The sequence below is a fragment of the Egretta garzetta genome, unplaced genomic scaffold (genome assembly GCF_000687185.1).
Source record: "Egretta garzetta isolate BGI_Z169 unplaced genomic scaffold, ASM68718v1 scaffold2, whole genome shotgun sequence".
Taxonomy (NCBI): Eukaryota; Metazoa; Chordata; class Aves; order Pelecaniformes; family Ardeidae; genus Egretta; species Egretta garzetta.
The window spans coordinates 1,927,378-1,947,468 of NW_009258894.1; the positions used below are offsets into that span (position 1 = coordinate 1,927,378).

At 38.7% G+C, this 20,091-nt stretch overlaps 1 protein-coding gene across 2 annotated transcripts; it reads right to left on the minus strand.

Annotated features, from left to right (window-relative positions):
• Positions 1-6,739: 6,739 nt before the first annotated feature.
• LOC104122059 (fibrinogen-like protein 1-like protein) lies at positions 6,740-12,665 on the minus strand. Of its 2 annotated transcripts, XM_035889814.1 has the most exons (3): positions 11,623-12,665; positions 11,356-11,524; positions 6,740-8,318 (listed from the first exon to the last, which is right to left on the minus strand). In XM_035889814.1, the coding sequence occupies exons 2-3, from the start codon at positions 11,501-11,503 to the stop codon at positions 7,618-7,620; spliced, it is 849 nt and encodes a 282-aa protein (XP_035745707.1). In that variant the 5' UTR covers positions 11,504-11,524; positions 11,623-12,665; the 3' UTR covers positions 6,740-7,617. The 2 variants fall into 2 exon arrangements, with proteins under 2 accessions (XP_035745707.1, XP_035745706.1); XM_035889813.1 differs by having other exon boundaries at positions 11,356-12,665.
• Between the last annotated feature and the right edge of the window lie 7,426 nt (positions 12,666-20,091).

The following is a 20,091-nucleotide window of genomic DNA, read 5'->3' on the forward strand; positions in this document are numbered from 1 at the left end:
GAAGGAAATTTTAAAATTTTATGCAAAAGTGACAATGGTACAAATCAGAACTGACAGTAAAGCACAGGCTATCTACTTATACAAAACAAGTCTTTTCTGCAATCTCCTTCATTGCGCTTCCACTTGACCCAAAAGTTTCCGTTACTGATGGAATAATGCAGAACAAGAGAAAAATATGTATTGATGCCCTGCACATTTAACTATATACTATGAATTTATTATAAATGTGACAGAATTGGCATGTCTGAAAGAATGAAGATTTTCTAAGTAACTTTTGAATATTTCTATAAAACTATTAAGGACACTTTGCAATTTCATAGCACTTTTTAAATAGCATTACAAATACTAGTCAACATCAGGTGTTTGGAAACCTAAGTTATCTCCACTCACCATCTTTTGGTCCAGCAGAACCATATCTGCTACAGTACTGGGAGCTGGAGTCAACCCCTCTGATGGCTGTGGCTTCTGGGACTGGTCTGTACTGTCTGGGGTACAATGAGCTGAGACTCTGGCCACTAGTTGAGGTTTGCTGAGGCTTTGGGTTTGTGGTGAGGACTCTTCCATGGCAGGGTTGAATTGCACGTGCCTGTCTGATGTCTGTGTTAGATTAGCAAGAGTTCTGCAGCATTGACCAAGTGAGTGCATAAGCAAGGAGCTGCCTTCAGCAGAAGGCCATTGGAATGGAGCTGGTGACCTGGCTTCTTGTGGTGGCAACAAACATGAAGCCTCAGAAAAGGCCACAGGAAAACAAAGTTAATGGTGAGAGGAGTCATAAGGAATGAAGTCCTAAAGTAAACAAATTATGAATAAATGAGAAAGATCTCCAAAGTTCAGATTCATTTCTAGCCTTTCTATCAAAATTTGGGGTGAGATGCTCTGGAATACTGGTTTGGGCCAATCTTCATATTATATCTGCTATACGCTTTAGCGGGACATTGCAGTGGTGGCATGACCCAGTTGCACATTTCAGGGATTGTATGAGTCATCCTGAATGTACCATTGCTCTCAGTGAAATTGTTCGTGTCATTTATTAAATTATCATACCATCAAAATGCTTCCCTACAGATAAATAATTCCTCCATGTCAACAACTATGGTACAAGTAATTAATATTTTTTATCCCCAGTCTCCAGAGGGGAAAATTGTGTCAGTGAAAGATTAGCAGTGTAGTAATGTAAAAATATGGTTTCTAAATTCACATGATTGATTTTGTAACATGCCATACTGTGCCTATTATTTTTTGTGAATTAGTATATGATTGCATATTAAAGGAAAGCATAGGTCTTTATAAAGAACCTTTCATCAACTTTCCTCTGTCACCAGCCAGAGCTTTTCCTGTGTACAGTAACTACGTGCAGGTTGGCTATTATAGTGGGTTTATTTTATGTTACATTGGATCAGACATTCGGTAAACTGTGTTTGATTTTTAGCAAATGAATGTGTCCCTCTGTGGCACAAGCTGTAGTTAAAGGCAAAATTTATGAGGTAGTAACAGTTCCTGCTAGCTGCAGTGTTGTTGCTAGAGTAAAGCATTGGCTTCTACTGAAATTAAATGGGATATTTTTTGTTGGTTTTGGCTTCTGTTGAACAAGAGTGTTCTGTAAATGTTCATGGACTCTGTGCTCAGTAAATGTATTAGTATACACAATGTTGGTTCAATGTAGTTGTGAAATGTGTGCTCAAACTATGCTGCTAGCACTTCACCATGTGAGACATTACATGACTAGGCATGGGTACATTGTAAATACCTAGAATTATATAAAGAGCTGTGTGTTGCTTTATTGTTATGTAGGATGTTTATTCTTAAAAAAAAATCAAAACCACAAAAAACCACCCCCGTGATCCTCATCAGAGTATCAGTTAGTACTTAATTATATTTTGTTTCCAAATTATATTTTGTGCCTTTAAAAAGTGTTGTGGGACTTGTACAATGTAGAACAATTGTGTTATCTGTATTTCTGTCCTTTTAATGAATCTTTTACTGATTCTATAATTGATTATGGTCATGGACTAGTGAAAAGGTCTTTTTCTGTAAAATCACATTTTATTTATACACAATTACACACACATACATACATATATAGATAGATATGTATGTATGTATTATCAATATAGGTGCAAAAATACACATCCCTAACTTAAGCTTTTCAGAGACCCAGCACACTTTAATATTCTTGAATATTGAATTTTCCTACAAATGGGGGGTATCATTCTTGTCTGTCTCTTTTCATACATACCAGCCTCCCTATACATTCCAGATCCCCATAAATTATCAAGTAACATTCATTTTCTGTAAATATAATTTATGTTTGTAGATAAATACTTGGAAGAGTTCCCAGAATTTTTAAATGGGTATAGAACACATAGTTATAGTTGTGTGCTTTCTGTGACTACTTAGCACAGAGGGAAGAGCTTTGGAAAGGACGGAAAGTCAAAATAGAACATAAATGCAGGGGTTTCCTTTATAGAAAAATCCTGTTGAATTGAGAAAGGATGAAATCAAAAGGGTTATAGAGAAAATACTATAAGAACCTGTAAAATATGATGGAGCATTATATAATTCAATTGCTTATCCTTTTCAACTATGCATGTCAATTAGTAACTGCTATTAACGGTTTAAAGTTATTTTTATAGGTGGATTTTTGTTCCTCATCTCTGTTGTACTCATAATGATACCTGCACTGGGATATATGGACTTGAGGAGTCTAGATCCAGAGCCAGTGATGCACTTCAAGGCAAAGTCCTTAATTGTACTTCCTTATCACCCTTTAGATATTGTTCCAGTTTTAGAGCTGAGTCTCATGAAAAGTCCCCATCTTTAATTTAATTATTCTGATAATTTTATCTTCCACATGGGACTTTTCTCAGAAATCTGTGACATTGCCCCCTTGTCATATTTGTTAGAGGACCTGAACATCTCAAACTAATTTAACTGATAAATCTTAATGCAAATGTAGCTAAGGATACTCACATACCTGAAGGAATAAAAATGTCACTGGGATGTGGTAAGTATGTTAAATCTAAATGAGAAGTCATTACAACAATTAAAGAATCCCATATCAATTTGGAAGATGCTGCTTTCCCATAGAACACAGGTGTTATGAAACTGGATACCCAGATTGAAATGGTATTGAATACCTGTGGACTTTTTTCAGAGTCTGGATTTTGAATAGAATTTTGTAAGATGCTTCTTTACTTCTGGTAGGAAACACAGTTTCCAAATCACCCCTTCATAGTTTGGGATTCTTCAAACGGAAGGAGAATTTTTGGATGCTTCTTTTTTAAAGTTCCTCTGTAATTTTTAGGGGAAAAACTTTACTTCTGCCTTCTCTGAATTCTTTGCTCTAGGAAAACAAACAGAATGGTGTAACTTTCCTCTGAAATTAATTTTCTTTGCTTTCTATAGAGAGAGATATAATATGAAGGAATAACTGGGATATAGTGAGAAGCAAATATCCATTTCCTCAGTCGAACATAACCGTCAAGCTGGAGTTACCATTTGCTGTGACCTGTACATCTAGGTGCCCCTCTGTTGGAAAGGACTCCTCCCAAGAAACTCCATACTCCTTACTCCTTTTTTATATTATGGAAGGTGGGGTTTGTTGGATTTATTTATTTATTTAAATCAGCACCCCACATTTGCTGCTTTTATGAGCTGCAGACCATTACAGGTGAGAACTTTCCCCTGAAAGACTCCCCTGCAGTGTTTGCCTTGGGGACTCCAAGGGCCCTATCAGCTCCTGAAATGCTCCCGCAGCCACTGGGTAGTCAGTGGCTTCTCCATTTTTAAATGCCCTTCCAAACCCGAACTCCAAAAATGGATACTCTGTCTTTTCACTTAATTACTTGGCTTTCCTTCTACCAAATCAGAAAGAGGCCATTTATTTCTTACGTGGTCATCCCAAATCTCCACTGCTGCCTTCTGTACCCACTAAGAAGTTTTCTTCCACGTACAATTGACAGCTGGGTGTCATAAAACCTGAAACTTTGATCATTCAAATAAACTTTTTTTTCTTTTAATTAATAGTTACCCCTTATCTATATATAGTCTTAAAAAAAAAGAAAAATTGATAGCATTGTGTTGTAAAATTAGATATAATCTATGATTATTAGTGGTTTCAGAAAGGGATGGTGTTGGAATTGTTTTTTCCATCTTGGTAAATGTATTTCTTCAGGTGTAATAGGCACTGCTGGGCTATGTATAAGATTAGGAACTGGAGTTTTCATGACACTCAGTAAAACCCTTGCCTTTTACTCAATACTTACGCCATTAGCCACTAAATGCTATTAGTTTCTTCATGTATCTGCTGATATATCAAACAAGTCAGCCTTCCTCAAACAACCAGGTATTTAAGATCCTTGAAAAGTTTTCTTCTCAACAAGTACTTCTCCGAACCCCAGTCGCTAATGGCTCCTGTTTGTGTAGACCTCTGAAGTTTGGGGATTTTTACTGAATTCCTGGATTACAATGCCAAGCTATAAACTGGAATATCTTTTACTCCTTACATGAGGCAGTCATCTAGACATAGTGGAGGTCAGACAGTTGTTTTTGCTGTATGACATATGTAAGGCCTCCTTAGATGTGCAATTCATCAGGTAAGCTATAGGAGGAAGAGTGGAGAGAGGATATGGTGGAGGTTACCAACTGTGGAGTGTGGCTGGATTCAGCTCTGTACCCCAGCACTCTGCCTGCGTCCTGATGCCTTCTGAAATGCAGAAGACATGAGAGTGACTAAAGGACTCTTTGTTTTGTTAAGTATAGGAGAAAAAAATGAGCCCGGGCAGGTAATGTTGCTAATTTATTGATGTTCAGTAGTCAATGCTTGGTCCTAAAATCACTTTGTCATACTTTTAAATCTATGGTTAGCACATAAAAAAACATAATGTGGAAGTCTGGAAATCTATTGTTTAGGTTATACACATGAAAATCAGAAACAAAAGCAAGCACTTTCTCATATGAAAGTTGAATGATTTTTAAAGACAAATAATAATAAATTAGTGGTTTTGCTGGAAAGAAGCCATCAGGCTCTCTTATTTTGTCAGTTGATACTTTCTGAGGAAGAATTTTTCCTTCTGCTAAATTCTGAGTTGATCAGCATGATATTGTATGTGAGAATGTGCTTAATTTTCCTGCAGTTGAGAAAATGGTATGGGCAGAAATACAAAGTAACGAAGAGGTGGAGAAACGTATTTTTCTGCTATTGTTAGGAGATTGAAGGTTTAAAGTAGACGATGCCTCCCATTCAGGGGTGCTTGGAGCTGGAAGTCAGCCATATACCTATTGCTCTAGACCTTGTCATGCTTCTTTATTTTGGAAAGATATTTATTTGACCAAATAATTTTTTCCCATCAGATATTCTTGGAAGGAGCCACCTCCTTTCTTCAGGTCTGTGCAGGAGGCAGTATAGTTGGGAAAGGATAAGAAAGAGAGAGGATAGGAGAAATGTGATAGGAAAAAGAAAAGAGGAGTAGACAGAATAGGAACCCCCATGTTTCAGACTGTGGTGTTGCTGATTCAGTTGATGGCCAGCTGCTCTCTGCATCATTCTGGGTATCTGGTGATTAAGGTTCAGTGATGGAGAAAAAAATCTGTTCAGTTAAGACAGCCTTTTGCTAAGGAATTATGAAGTAGAATTTAGTCCACTTTTTAAGGTTCTATGTCCTTCTCTTTAAGAGATCTAGAAAGAAGTGCTGGTGGGTGTGTTGGAAAATTCTTACTTATTTTCATCCACTACTTAATCCCAAATCCAGCTCTGGTTTCCGTCCATACTTTGTTTAGAAGTATGGAACGTACCTCAGTCCCTGAGTTCCATTAAATGTCTTTGTTTGAACTGGATTAATCTTTCTATGTTGTTTTTGTTTAAAGACTTGTTGTTATGAGTTATTATTACATTTTAATCTAGTTCCCATACTGGAATTCAGTGTCAGAATAGGTTTGTAGGGCTCCAGTTAATACTTGAGAGTGCCTCTGAAACTGGGCAGCTGGATTTGGGCTGCTGGTGCCAGAGTCATTCATACAGCTTATTTGCACAGTCCTTTCCTCCAAAACCCTCCGAAACAGGCCAACCGTGGACCGCAGAGCAGGTTACTTGCCTTCGAGGATCAGATGCAGCCTGCTGGCTTTCAGGTGTGCACTTCCATGTCAACATTATTCAAAACACATTTTTGGAAGGTGTGTGAGAATCTGGCTATATGGCCGGGAATTCAAATAAAAGCTGTGAGAGACTGGCAGCACTCATGTGATGTTCCGGTATCCTCATTACAACTTTGCAGGCATCCTGATCGAGTTACAGCAGAACCCACATTAAATTGACTCAGTGACATAAACTCAATTCGGCTACTATCCATTTCTTCCCCTATCATACTTCTGCCTTCAAACACAGTTTCAGGGGGGAAAAAAAATCAGATGCTGCAAAATAGACATGTATGCTATATTGGCCTCACCCACGTAACGTATCTCTTTCTTAAAATGTTGCGGTGCATCATAAAAAATAATTGCTTCTTGGCTTTTCCACTTCTCAATTAGTTTCTCTTCTTAAGTAATCCTGGCAGTCTTGGTCTTCTCAAAACACAACACAATTTATTTTCTGCGAAGTAATTTTCATGGAAATTATGAGATTCCATTTTTTAAATTAAAAAGCAAGAGTCTGCCAGTATCTGTTGTTGAGTTTCTGTAATTGAAATATCAGAGAAAACACATAAGGTATTCTAATTATTATCACAGTGGTATTAAAAAAGAGAAAGCTGAAGCACATCATGGAACAGGGGGAAGCAACAGTCGAAACATGGTAAACAAAGTGGAGTAATATTCAGAAACCAATGGAGCAATAAGTGAACAGTAGCAAAATCAATTTGATCTTTTAAAAAACGTGTTCACTGAGTTTCTTGGGGAAAAATTCAGAGAAGTTTTAAGCTTTGGATTAGTAGCTTTAAATGGGAAAGCTGATGATCCCATTAGCTCTGGGTGCTCTAAAAAGAAGGAAGAAAAGAAAAGCCTATGCTAAATATTTCATTGTGTATGGGATCATTAAAAAGTAGAGATAAAAAGAAGAGTCAAGGAAGGGGAAAAGAAGCTATGGGAGATGAGGCTAATTCCAATTTTATATAGTAAAATATCTTTCACTAAAGGTAAAAAGGAAAGGCCTGATGCTGCCCTGTAGTACACCATAGTCTCCAATATGCATTTTGTAAATGTAGGTACTTCACTGGAAATTTCCTTCCCTCATGGTATGTGAAGCTGTGCAATTATAGGAGATCAACAGTGGACATTCATACTGGAGGAAAACCTTCTGAAATGCATGTATATTCATGTGTATATTATACAAGACATCATATCCTGGATTTCATACCTGACTCCTCTTAGGGCTAAAATATTATAAAATTAATTATTTAAATCTGCTGGTAGAGGCCTCAGTTTCTGACAGTGACTTCTCATTTGTGTGGTTGGTAGATGTCTATGTCCTGGTGCAGTCCTGGAAGATACGCCGTCGTAAAGCCCTTGCAGAGGCCCAAATTAAATTATCAGTCATGATTATTAGTGTGATTATTCAGTCAGTGTGAGTTCACTCCAGGTACTGGACAAAGAATCCTTGTTCCTTTCAAAGTACACATGGCTTATCTACAGTTCAACTTTCGGACATGGACAGGACTTTGTTGGATATGGCAGGCTGTGGTCAATGGGTTTGATCATCATCCATGCAAACTTGCACATGCGTTGCTTGTTGCAGTCCTTTTGCCAGTATATCACATTCCTGCGGTTTAGATTTGCTCCAGCACATGCGTCATACCACCAGCCTCCCCCGGGAATGCCATTGTGCTCCAGTTTAGCACAATTCTGAAAGTAATTGTCATTGTCCCTGTCCTTGGTGGTGAACTTCTGGTTGTCATGGAGATAAGCTTCTGTGTCCAGGGTCAGAGCATCAGTGGCATTGCCTTTGTATAGACCAACCCTGATTCGGTATTGAGACTCTTCATCTTCAATAAGGAATGGTTCATACTGTCCCCATTTGATTTCAGCGTTTAGGTTGACAAGTTTAACTCCAAGTATATATTGTACAGAGCTGCTCGTTAACTGATGCATATATTCATTTCCTAACCAGTGGTTGTCATGAATGGAGCCAAATCCGTATTTATAATCCTGCCAGGTCCTATCAAAGTCGACAGTACTATTGGCTGTAATGTGCTGGATTACTGTCCAGCCACCATCCTGCATGTTACAAGAGACAACAATAGGGTCCTCCTTTGGCTGGATGATGTAAAGACCATCTCTGGAATTTCCTTTGGAGCGCTGAAAAATCTCAAAACAGTCCCTTGGATAGTCTGAGTAGGGAAAAAAAAAGTTTTAAAGTAAATTTCTGTTCAAATAGTATATTTTAGATATTGCACTCCATCCTGACTCCATATGGACTCCCAACTTGCATTAAATTCCAGTAAGTATGCCATGTTTTCATTGATAAAAGGGAGATATTAAAGCATCTTTCTTTCTAATACAAAACTTATAAACAGCTGAGGATTTTCTTAGGAACAGTTCTTGTCACTCAAACTCCAGGCTAGATCTTACCACTGATTTGCAGGTAGAACTACAGTGCTGTGCAGTGCTGAACACTAATATCAGGAAAATAGTGCTTTTCCACTTTATTGCTTATCCAGTAGACTCAGAGTGGGATAAATCAGCATATAAGGCTTGGGATGACCCTCTCTATTGGGCTGAAATATATATACTGTGTTTTTTAAATGTAACTTGCTTATAAGGTAACTTCTTGCTATAGTATAGTATGAAGCATCTCTGAGACTAAGGTACAATGCTCTGCTTTGTAGAGAAGGATGTTATTCAGTGTCTGTTCCATTACTCAGAAATATGTTTATGAATTAAAATCACTCACTTCTCCATAGAGTTGAAAAGCGTGTCATTATGTCATTATACTATGGAATATTTGTAATTTATATTTAATAAAAACTTGATAATTTTAATATCTCTATGAGAAAAATTCCTACAGACCACCTGTAATGTAAAATGACAGTTCTTCCAACCTATGAAATCCTATGTTCTGTCCTGACAATGCCTGATAGGAATATTAGATACTCTGTTTAGAACTTAATTTTTTCTTCTGGGAAACTGGGATAATTCAGGAAAAGTATGGCAAGATGTCTTAACTTTTTTTTCCAAAATTTGACAAAACACAATCAAGGAAAAATATTTCCAAAGCTAAAAATCTAAAATAAAAGTTCAGAAAAAAGATCTTCTCTGCCCAAATAACTGACCAGAGGGCCCCTGCTGATCCTTTTACTGAACACATTGTTTTTCTTTCCCTGAACGGAAGAACAGAATCTCAAAAGAGTCAATCTCATTGTATGGTCTCATGACCAACAGGTCAAAAGTACACTGAACAGTTTGGTCAGTGTACAAAAAAAAACCCCAAAACGCCCCCAACTTTCTGGAAAGAAAAAGGGACCATGAGTGACTATTTTATCTACCTCTGGTCCTGTAGGGAATTATATTATGCAGTCTTATTCATAGAATTATTAAATTCCTTCTCTTCCAACTGGAAAGCATTGTACACGTCAATAACTGTCAATACTCTGTTAGAAATACTCATCTGGTTCCCAGTCTAATTTTATTAACATCCACTGTCTGTTTCTTTCTTGTGTCATGTTGTCCTCTAGTTAAATAGTGCTTCTTCCTGGGTGATAAGCTGCGATGTACCATGAGGACAACTATAGATTTAATCAGCCTTTGTTTTGATAGGGTAAATTCTGTTAGGATAAATAAGTTCTTTAAGTGTAACATAAATCTCCTCTTCCTTAATTGTTTTAGTAGCTTTTCTGCACCTCTCCGCTGCAAATTAATCTCCTAGAACTTGGGTAAAATTTGCACACGGTATTGCAAATGGCCTTATGTAGTGCCACTGATTCTTCCCAAGTCTTATTAAAAACATCTCTGTTGATATATTCTAGGATTGCATCTGTATTGCTTAGTTTACTTTAATCTAGAGTTTGGTCTTTGGATCTTCGTAACTGGTAAGGTCCTCACTTCGGGGTAAAACCTAGAATTTTGTGCTTTGTTTTTCATCCCAATGGTATTACTTAAGTACATCTGATTTTTTTTTTCTGTGTAATATTCTGATTCTTTGTATTGGCATTTCTCTACTCATGTTATCATTAAATTTTATCAGCATATTCCTATTTTTGCATCAGTATACTTAATAAGAAAACTGAAAAGATCACTTATAAGCAAATACCTCCAGTCTCCCCTGGACTTTATGGCCTACTTTTCTACCCAAGTCGTTGTAATTTTCTTTTCAATCTCTACTGAAATGATAATGTAACCCTACCTTCTCTGATTTAATATTGTATGAAGCATTGTATCGTATGCTTTGCAGAAGTCCAGATGGACTAAAACTGTTAAATGGTACTATTCATAGTATTGGTATTGTGTTAAATACAGTCTTTTATATTTGATATTCAGAAGTTTATTGGCATTTCTAAGCCATTCGGGACAGATTTACAGGAGTATATAGGCTTTCCAAGGTCTTACTTTTATGCCTTTCATTGCCTAATAGAATCTACAGCCATTAATAGAATACTTTAAATCTTAATATTATCTGCATGCCATTATTAAATATCCTGAAAGAGCATAACTGTCTACATGACTGTAACCCCAGATGTTGGAACATTTGTCTGGTAGACATAGCCTGACTCCAAACCTGATCCCATGACTTTATAGAATGATTATTTAAGTGATTTATATAGGGATGTCCAAGTCAGCAATATATACGGTGACACTTGTATTTTCCCTTCTCAGTGAAAATTATTAATGTGAAATACAACAACTTCTATAGACAGATAATGAGAAAATCCTTTAGGCTGATTTTTACAGGATTCACTTGGAAAGTGAATTTTATAAACCCTGAAGTGTCATCAGTCAGAAGAAGAAAATGAATCAATCCTACTATTCTTTTTGTGTACATTTTATGTGGGATCTACTCTGGTAAATATATTAGAAAACCTACCAAGTTGGACCTTGCAAGCTAGGTAGGCAGAGGGATGCCTCAGTTATAGGTGCCAATGGGATTTAGGTACTGAGGTGTCAGATGTAATCTCGATATGATTGTCCTAAGAATAAGTCTTCAAATGCCACAAAATATTTTTTTATAAAAGCCCTGTTAGCTTCTCTTGAATTAGATAGCAGCTGAGCAAGGATTTTAAAGATTCTTGAATTCGGGGCAGGACATGTTCATATTGCAAGCAGGTTTTGCAGAGCTAACTTTCAAATGCGTTGACTAAAAATGTTACAGCAAAGCGATAAAGTAGAACACAGCATGCGCCCAAATGACTCACTCACTGTCTTCATGAGTACCTTTTTCATTGGTGTTAACCAGTCTCTCGTAGGCTCTTTGGGGGAGAAGGTGGGCATTAGCCAAGACCACTGCCTCTTTGGTGCTCACTGACACAGTGCAGTGAGAGAGCAAGAACAGAATAAATCCCGCTGAGCTCATCCACAGCATCTTCCTTCTGAGTCAGCCCTCCTGCAGCAATACAGAACTGTAACACAGACTGGAATTGAAAATGGAAAGATTTATGACTTTTAGTGTGGCAGTCCTGAAGGAGAAAGGTATTGAAATACCTAGCTTCAGTATAGTGAGCCTCTGCCAAAACTGTCTTCTCCCATCCTTCAAGGACCTCTGCTTTTCCTGATGTCTCACACCATATTCCTGACCGGTCATTCCTCTGAGATGGAGCACTGTGCTGTGACACTTAGAATGTCTCTCACCTCTGTCACCTTGTGCCATGCTGGGCAATGAAACCTACTGTAATTTTGTGTGTGACAAAATGTTATAGAGAGTAATGTAATGACAGAAGAAAAGCATGTCTTATATTTATCAGAATTAAATTTTGCTTATTCCCTGAGTCCAAACTGTAGTGAAATAGAGGCACCAGTTGTCAAACTGGCAGAAACAGTAATGCTGGCTCTGCTGACTGTCTGTAGTTCAAACAGTACTCAAAGACATGGCTTTCCAAGTGCTGGGAATATTTCCATGCACTAGAGAACTCATTTCAGCACATCCAGACTACACTTTTTATGAATTTCCATCTACAGCTTTAAATAAATCAGATTTTAAAAAAAGTTCAATAAACAAAGCAAAAAGAACTTTTCTTCAGCCTCTTCAAAACCCACAAGGGTTCAATATATTGAATCAAAACAGTTTTGAGCCTCACTTTCTCCTCCTTTTGGGGTTACACATCTAGTAACCCTCCATCCAACATAGCAAGGCAGCTTAGGCTATTACTGGACTAAATCCCGGGGTCCTCACATAGGCAGATCCCAGCTTGACTGAAGAAGACCTTCTATATCAACGACAGCTTAGAGTGAATCAGGGTAGCAAATGTTTCCCATACTCTCAAAGGACACATTTACTTAGACTCCAGCCAAACTCTTTTAATTTTTCTTTTTTTTAAAGGACGGAGCTCCCCACGCTGCCTTTGATGAAGGCAGAAAATAGATCCAGCAAGCAGCTCTTTGGTCACAGTTTATTTCCCACCAGTGTCAGCACAGAGTCTGCAGAGGCCAGTGCCCTTCTCCACAGCGTTTGTGCTGGTTTTGGCTGGAGTAGAGTTAATTTTCTTCATAGTAGTTAGCATGGGGCTGTATTTTGGATCAGTGCTGAAAGCAGTGCGGGTAACACAGGGATGCTTTCGTTACTGCTGAGCAGTGCATACACAGAGTCAGGCCCTTTGCTGCCTCTCACCCCACCCCACCAGCGAGGAGGCTGGGGGGGCACAAGGAGTTGGGAGGGGACCCAGCCGGGCCAGCTGACTCCAGCTGACCCCAGGGATATCCCAGACCATGGGACACCATGCTCAGCACAGAAAACTGCGGTAAGGAGGAGGAACCAGGGGACATTTGGAGCAATGGCGTTTGTCTTCCCAAGTCACCGTTACGTGTGATGGAGCCCTGCTTTCCTGGGATGGCTGAGCACCTGCCTGCCCATGGGAAGTAGGGAACGAATTCCTTGCTTTGCTTTGCTTGCACACACAGCTTTTGTTTTACCTTTTAACCTGTCTTTATCTCAGCCCATGAGCTTTCTCACTTTTACCCTTCCAATCCTCTTCCCCCCCATCCCACCAGGGGAGAGTGAGCGAGCAGCCGTGTGGGGCTCAGTTGCCAGCTGGGGTTAAACCACGGACAGTGGTTTATGTTGCAACAGAGCTACATTCCTTATAAATCTAGTGACTTAGTAGCAGATTCAGCAAACTGTTTTCCAGTGTTTTAAAACACATCCAAGATAAATCATTGTAATAATGTTCAGGTTTGAAAGTTAATTTTTATACCTACCATACAGAAAACTAGCAAAACAGAATTTTCTACTCTTCCTAAAACTATCCAGTAATAATTCTGATTTACTATTAACATACCTTTTACTATTTTATGCAAAGCTAGTCATTTGACATTGGGTTTGTAATAAACTGGAAAATTACACTCCATGAAATTTAGCACAGGGTTTCCCTTAAAGCATTTAAGTTCTGCTGTGCCTGCATTTCCCACTGCCATGTATCCTTTCCCTTGAAAGCTTTTATCACTGTTGCTGTTATTAATTACAATATTATAAATTACTTAAAATCAAAACCTAACCCACAAGGATCACTAAACTTCAGGAAATCTGTACTTGGATCTGGAGTTACTTTTTTAGCTGTTTTGTTTTTCTTTTAAGCATTTTTGAGTGAGTCAGTCTTTTTTCTTCCCTCATATTTACACATCAAAATTATTTACAGATCTATGTAATTCCAGAATAGAACTTGATATTATAAATTATTAAGAAAGCAACTGAAGAAAACAGCACTAGGCAGACACCTTACCTCTTTCAGGTGGAGCCTGGCAAAGAAAAGCACGCACAAATGAATGAGCTCCTTCTCTACAGTTGTACTTTGCCTGCTACTTAAGTCCAGGTGAATAAATCAGCTCCAACACGCTATCTCAAATGCAGCAAAATTGCATCTTCATTATTTCACACCGTCTGCTTACTCCATGTGCTTACTCCGGTAGACTTTGCTCCGACATATTACACTTGCAAGTAATTATGTATGAATTATAAAGTACAAAGTTCTTCCAAACATAGTAAAACACAACATAGTAACTAAATTAAATTTCCTTGATTAATAAATCTACGCAGTGATAGAGAACCACAAAGAGGTTTTAGTTCAGAAAATTACCTATGTTGCTTAAATACACATGGGCAGATGCTCAAATTTACTATGTCATTTTGCAAAGGTGAATTAACTAGATGCTATACTTCTAGTCACATTTAAAATCGTATAGAGACAAATTGATTTTTAAGTATTAGGAACAAACCAACCATACACCTTGTTGTTACTTCAGGTTTTAACATGAATGAATCAAGAGCTATAAAAATGGAAAAAACAAAAGCAGAACAGCCTGGTCAACAAGTTTCTATTTTAGTTTATTTGGATTAACAAGAGTTAATTAACATTAATTCAGGTCAAAACTGTAATGAATTAGATGAACTAATTGTTGCTATATATCTGAAAGTTGTACTGTCTACCTGCATGGCCTTTAGACAATGTCCAATCTAGCATTTACCCTTTTCAAGATGAGCCAACACTGTATGCTCCTTCATCCAGCCTGCAACCCACTTTGATCAGATTCCATCCCTGAAACAAGCCACAGTTAAAACTGGTGGAGCATATAAGTCCCGTGCAAGCTCTACTTGAGGATTTGTACTATGCATAATTTCTGTTCTTCAGTAATTCATCCTCAGTGAAAGCACGTGTGAGGATTTGTATATCATGCACAATTAAATAAATACACGTAACGAATGTTTTAGGGTAATTTGCTTCTAACATTTAAAACTCAGTGATATTTCTCTTCATATTTAAAGCACAAGCAAAGCTTTATTATACACGAGGATGGCCACAGGGAGTCAGAGAAGTATCTTTTCCCTGACATGGGTCAGTAGCAGAGCTACAGGGGAAAGTTTAAGAACACATTCTCTCTGCTTTTAGCATTATGTAGCTCAAGGGATTTCTGCTATCTGTATGTTTGACATATCTAATTTCTGGTTAGTACCAAGCTTTATAAACCTTTGCTAAGGCATGAAAGTACTGTATTGTAGCTTATGAAATAATAAAAGTGCTTTGAACAGGCACAGACCTTGCTGAAATTGTTCTGCTAAGAAAGGGCAGGAGAAGGTACCTTTCCACTCTATCCATATTGATACACTCTAGAAAACACCATTGACTTCAGTGGCATTTATTGATAGGTCTCATGTCACCCAGATATAAATTGGGGTACATCTTCGGTTTGTGCATTCGATTCTTACATTTTCCATCACTGTTTATCTCCTCCCCCGTCTTTCCATTTTTCTTTACTGTCCTGCTGTTTGCTTCTCTCTGTTGATTTCCAAACTTTCATCTGAGCTGGCAGAGCAGAAGTGAAGTGGGAAGTGTTTAATTAGAAGAGAGAAGAAAGGGCAGCCGCATTCATTCACTCATGCTCAGAAAGGCATCTATTTCTGTAGATGAAAACTTTGAAAAACAATCAAACCCAATGAAAATCATTACATAGCTCTCTCTGCTCTTGAACAAGTATTTTGAGAATAATTTTTCAGCCCTGAGAACTGTATAATGATATTAAGGTAGGACTGCTTTACATTGGTATAGTATGGTCGTATACAGATTTCAAAATAATGCATTATTATAATGACTTATTGTTAGCCATGTTAATTAAGATAATTAGTTTATCAGCCCAATGACCACATATTCTTTCTCCACAATATGCTGAAGTTTTAATTATGCCTCTGATTCTGCTTAGCTTTAACTGGGAAGCATTCATTTAAATTTTTCCAATGCAGCCTCTCCTATGTGGAAAGTCTCTTTATAGGATCTCTCTCTTTAACAACTCACGGCACACATTTGCAAAGGAAGAATTTGACTGAGATTTGTCAACTTACTACTTCATCAGTCTCTGAAGTTAGTTGCAAAGAGAACCTGGCTACTATATTACAGCTAATCAGACTCTGTATAAATGTTATCCAAAATATCCATCTCTAACCCATATAATGAAGCCATCAGTTCTAGCAAGGGCAAAGTAGTGTTAATTTAATGTTAATAGTCTGGATAGTGATGCCAATAAGTGCCCATAAATATTATAGAATCATAGAACCATAGAATCATTTAGGTTGGAAAAGACCTTTAAGATCATCAGGTCCAACCACAAACCTGACACTGCCAAGTCCACCACTAAGCACCATGTCTACACCTCTTCTAAATACCTGCAGGGATGGTGACCCCACCACTACCCTGGGCAGCCTGTTCCAGTGCTTGGCAACCCTTTCAGTGAAAAAATTTTTCCTAGTATCCAATCTAAAGCTCCCCTGGTGCCACTTGAGGCCATTTCCTCTCATGCTATCGCTTGTTACTTGGGAGAAGAGACCAACACCCACCTCACTACGGCCTCCCTTCAGGCAGTTGTAGAGAGCGATAAGGTCTCTCCCCTCGGCCTCCTTTTCTCCAAGCTAAACAACCCCAGTTCCCTCAGCCGCTCCTCATAAGACTTGTGTTCCAGACCCCTCACCAGCTTCGTTGCCCTTGTCTGGACATGCTCCAGCATCTCAATGTCTTTCTCATAATGAGGGACCCAGAACTGAACACAGCATTCAAGGTGCAGCTTCACCATTGCAGAGTACAGGGGAACAATCACTTCCCTAGTCCTGCTGGCCACACTATTCCTGATACAAGCCAGGATGCTATTGGGCCTCTTGGCCACCTGGGCACACTGCCGGCTCACATTCTGCTGGCTGTTGACCAACACTTCCCAGGTCCTTTCCTGCCTGGCAGTTTTCCAGCCACTCTTCCCCAAGCCTGTAGCATTGCACAGGGTTGTTGTGACCTGGCACTTCGTATTGTTGAACCTCATACAATTGGCCTCAGCCCATCGACCCAGCCTGTCCAGATCCCTTTGTAGAGCCTTCAAGAGCCTCTGCCTCAAGGAGATCAACATTCCCAACTGGCTTGGTGTTGTCTGCAGACTTACTGAGGGTGCACCCAATCCCCTTATCCAGGTCATTGATAAAGATGTTAAACAGAACTAGCGTCAACACTGAGCCCCGGGGAACACCACTTGTGACTGGCCACCAACTGGATTCAACTCCATTCACCACAACTCTTTGGGCCCAGCCATCCATTTTTACCCAGTGAAGAGTACACCTGTCTAAGCCACGAGCAGCCAGTTTCTCCAGGAGAATGCTGTGGGCAACAGTGTCAAAGGCTTTACTAAAGTCTAGGTAGACAACATCCACTGCTTTTCCCTCATCCACTAAGTGGGTCACATTGTCAAAGAAGGAGATCAGGTTAGACCTGCCTTTCATAAACCCATGCTGATTGGGCCTGATCACCTGGTTGTCTTGGACGTGCTGTGTAATGGCACTCAAGATGATCTGTTCCATAACTTTCTCCAGCACTGAGGTCAGACTAACAGGCCTATAATTCCCCACATCCTCCTTGTTGATGGGCGTCACATTTTCTAACTTCCAGTCAACTGGGCCCTCCCTGGTTAGCCAGGACTGCTGATAAATGATGGACAGTGTCTTGGTGAGCACTTCTGCCAGCTCCCTCAGTACCTTTGGGTGGATCCCATCTGACCCTATAGACTTTTGTGTGTCTAAGTGGTGTAGCATGTCGCTAACCATTTCCCCTTGAATTTTGGGGGCTTTATTCTTCTCCCTATCCCTGTCTCCAGATCAGGGGATGGGGTATCTGGAGAACAACTGGTCTTACTATTAAAGACTGAGGCAAAGAAGGCATTAAGTACCTCAGCCTTTTCCTCATCTTTTGTCACTATGTTTCCCCCTGCATCCAATAAAGGATAGAGATTCTCCTTAGCCCTCCTTTTGTTGCAAAGGTATTTATAGAAACATTTTATTGTCTGATATGGCAGTAGCCACATTAAATTCTACTTAGGCTTTGGCCCTTCTAATTTTCTCCCTGCATAACTTCATGACATCTTTGTAGTCCTCCAGAGCTGCCTGCCCCTTCTTCCAAAGGTCATAAATTCTCTTTTTTTCCCCTTAGTTTCAGCCAAAGCTCTCTGTTCAGCCAGGCTGCGGCTCATATTTCAGCACATGGGGACAGCCCGCTCCTGCACCTTTAAGATTTCCTTCTTGAAGAATGGCCAGCCTTCCTGGACTCCTTTGCCCTTCAGGACTGCCTCCCAAGGGACTCTGTCAACCAGTGCCCGGAACAGGCCAAAGTCTGTCCTCTGGAAATCCACGGTAGCAGTTCTACTGACCCTGCTCTTTGCTTCTCTGAGAATCAAAACCATTTCCTGATTGCTATGCCCAAGATGGTCTCCGTCATTATGAGAAAGGCTTTGACACAGGCTAGCAACTTGTGTACCCAGGCCTCAAAAGGATTAAGATGGGTGATTTATGGCTTTGTATTGTTGCCAGAAACATGTAAAAATGCTAACTTTCATGCAGTAATCTTGTTCAGCGTACCAAGGACCTCAAGAGACAAAGTTCTAACAAGGCAAAACACACAAAACATATATAAAAGGGCTCACTGAGCATCTTTCCTGAAAGAAGTTTTATGGGTGCGCAGCACAAGTGATTGCTTTGCGAGGGGGAACCAAACAACAAAACCAGGCCATAGAAATACTTCTGCAACTTTGAGTGACTTTGAATTGCTTTGCAACCTTGGCTAAATGCACTTTGGTATCTTTGTATAGGATCGCTAACAAAAAAAGTGTTCATCACAGTTTTCACTTGTTCTTGAACTTCTGAGCTGGCAATGGCATATGAAGTGTGTGTTTTGTCTGACAACGCAGAAAGCAGTTATTAACTGCTGAAACACATTGCACATAAAACTACTTTCAATGTAACTTCTCAATCTCTTTTTACACATTCATTATTTGTGAGATGAACCATTATTTGGGAAATGAACCAAGGTACGTATTTTTGACTGAATGTAAAACAAAAAAAATGCTTCCCTCTTAGAAACATTTTTTCCAAATTTTTAGTGACTTTTTTTTTCAGATTTCTTTATGAAAGTATTCCAAGGTCTGAAGTAAACACTAAAAACGTATTCTTCATGTTTTCCTGTTGAACCGTAGACTAAATTCTAAAGGCATAGAAACTTAACTGAATTGAAAAGGGTTCACTTTCAACAAAAACACTGAAGTAGGACCTACCTCGAAAAATACATCCAAATTCATTATCATGGAGGATATCGGAAAATAATTGTTTGGTTAGCTGACAGATAGGACTAGTGGTAATGGAAAACTTAAGTTACTCAGGTAGCTTTGGAAAAGAGTATGATAGGGCACATCTTGTAAATGACTTTTTTATTCTAAAGGTGGCAAAAATTACCAGATACAATCATTGCAGGTTGAAAACTGTTGGAGAGTATTTGTGCGGAATGCAATTTAGGTGACACCTATCTTAATACGGTAGAATTTGTGATTCTGAGGAAAGGAAAAGTATGTGCAACATTGTAAGGACAATATATAAAAAAAAAAAAAAAAAAAGGATAGACCAAGAAGCTTAGGCAATTTTCTATCCTCTCTTGCAAAGACTCTGAGAGAGAAAGGCCCTTTTAAGGGGGCTGGCAATTAATAAAAGGTACTATAATGAAGGAGAGATGACAACCTATTTCTAATTAAGACAGACAAGAACCATACTAAGAGTTCAAAACTTCTGATTCAAGAGTTCTTTAAAAATTTGAAAGTCAGAATGAAGTTGTGCAAACAAGTGTAATAAAAGGACAAATTCCTAAGAGTAACTATATAGGAATAATACAAAACCAGACTGGGACAACTTATTAGAGGTTAAGATTGAAAAGGTTACCAGGTTACCATTAGCAAGGGACATATAAAAAAAAGACAAATATTCTGTAAATGCATTGGAAATAAAAAGTCGTAAAAACCAAAAATCCATTATTTAATTAGGGAGGAGGGCAAATGACACATTTGATGCTTTTTTTGTTGCAGACTTCATAAACAGTGATCGGATACTTAATTACATTAATTTTAATGAAGGAGTAGGACTGGAGGTCAGATTAGGTGAAAAACATCTCAAAGATA

What these genes read in the sequence shown, in the direction of transcription:
- LOC104122059 (XM_035889814.1), bottom strand. Translation starts at nt 11,503, where the DNA reads ATGCTGTGGATGAGCTCAGCGGGATTTATTCTGTTCTTGCTCTCTCAC. An exon ending in GGTTAACACCAATGAAAAAG is followed by an intron (nt 8,319 to 11,355) that starts GTACTCATGAAG and finishes TTCCCTACTCAG; the next exon opens with ACTATCCAAGGGACTGTTTT.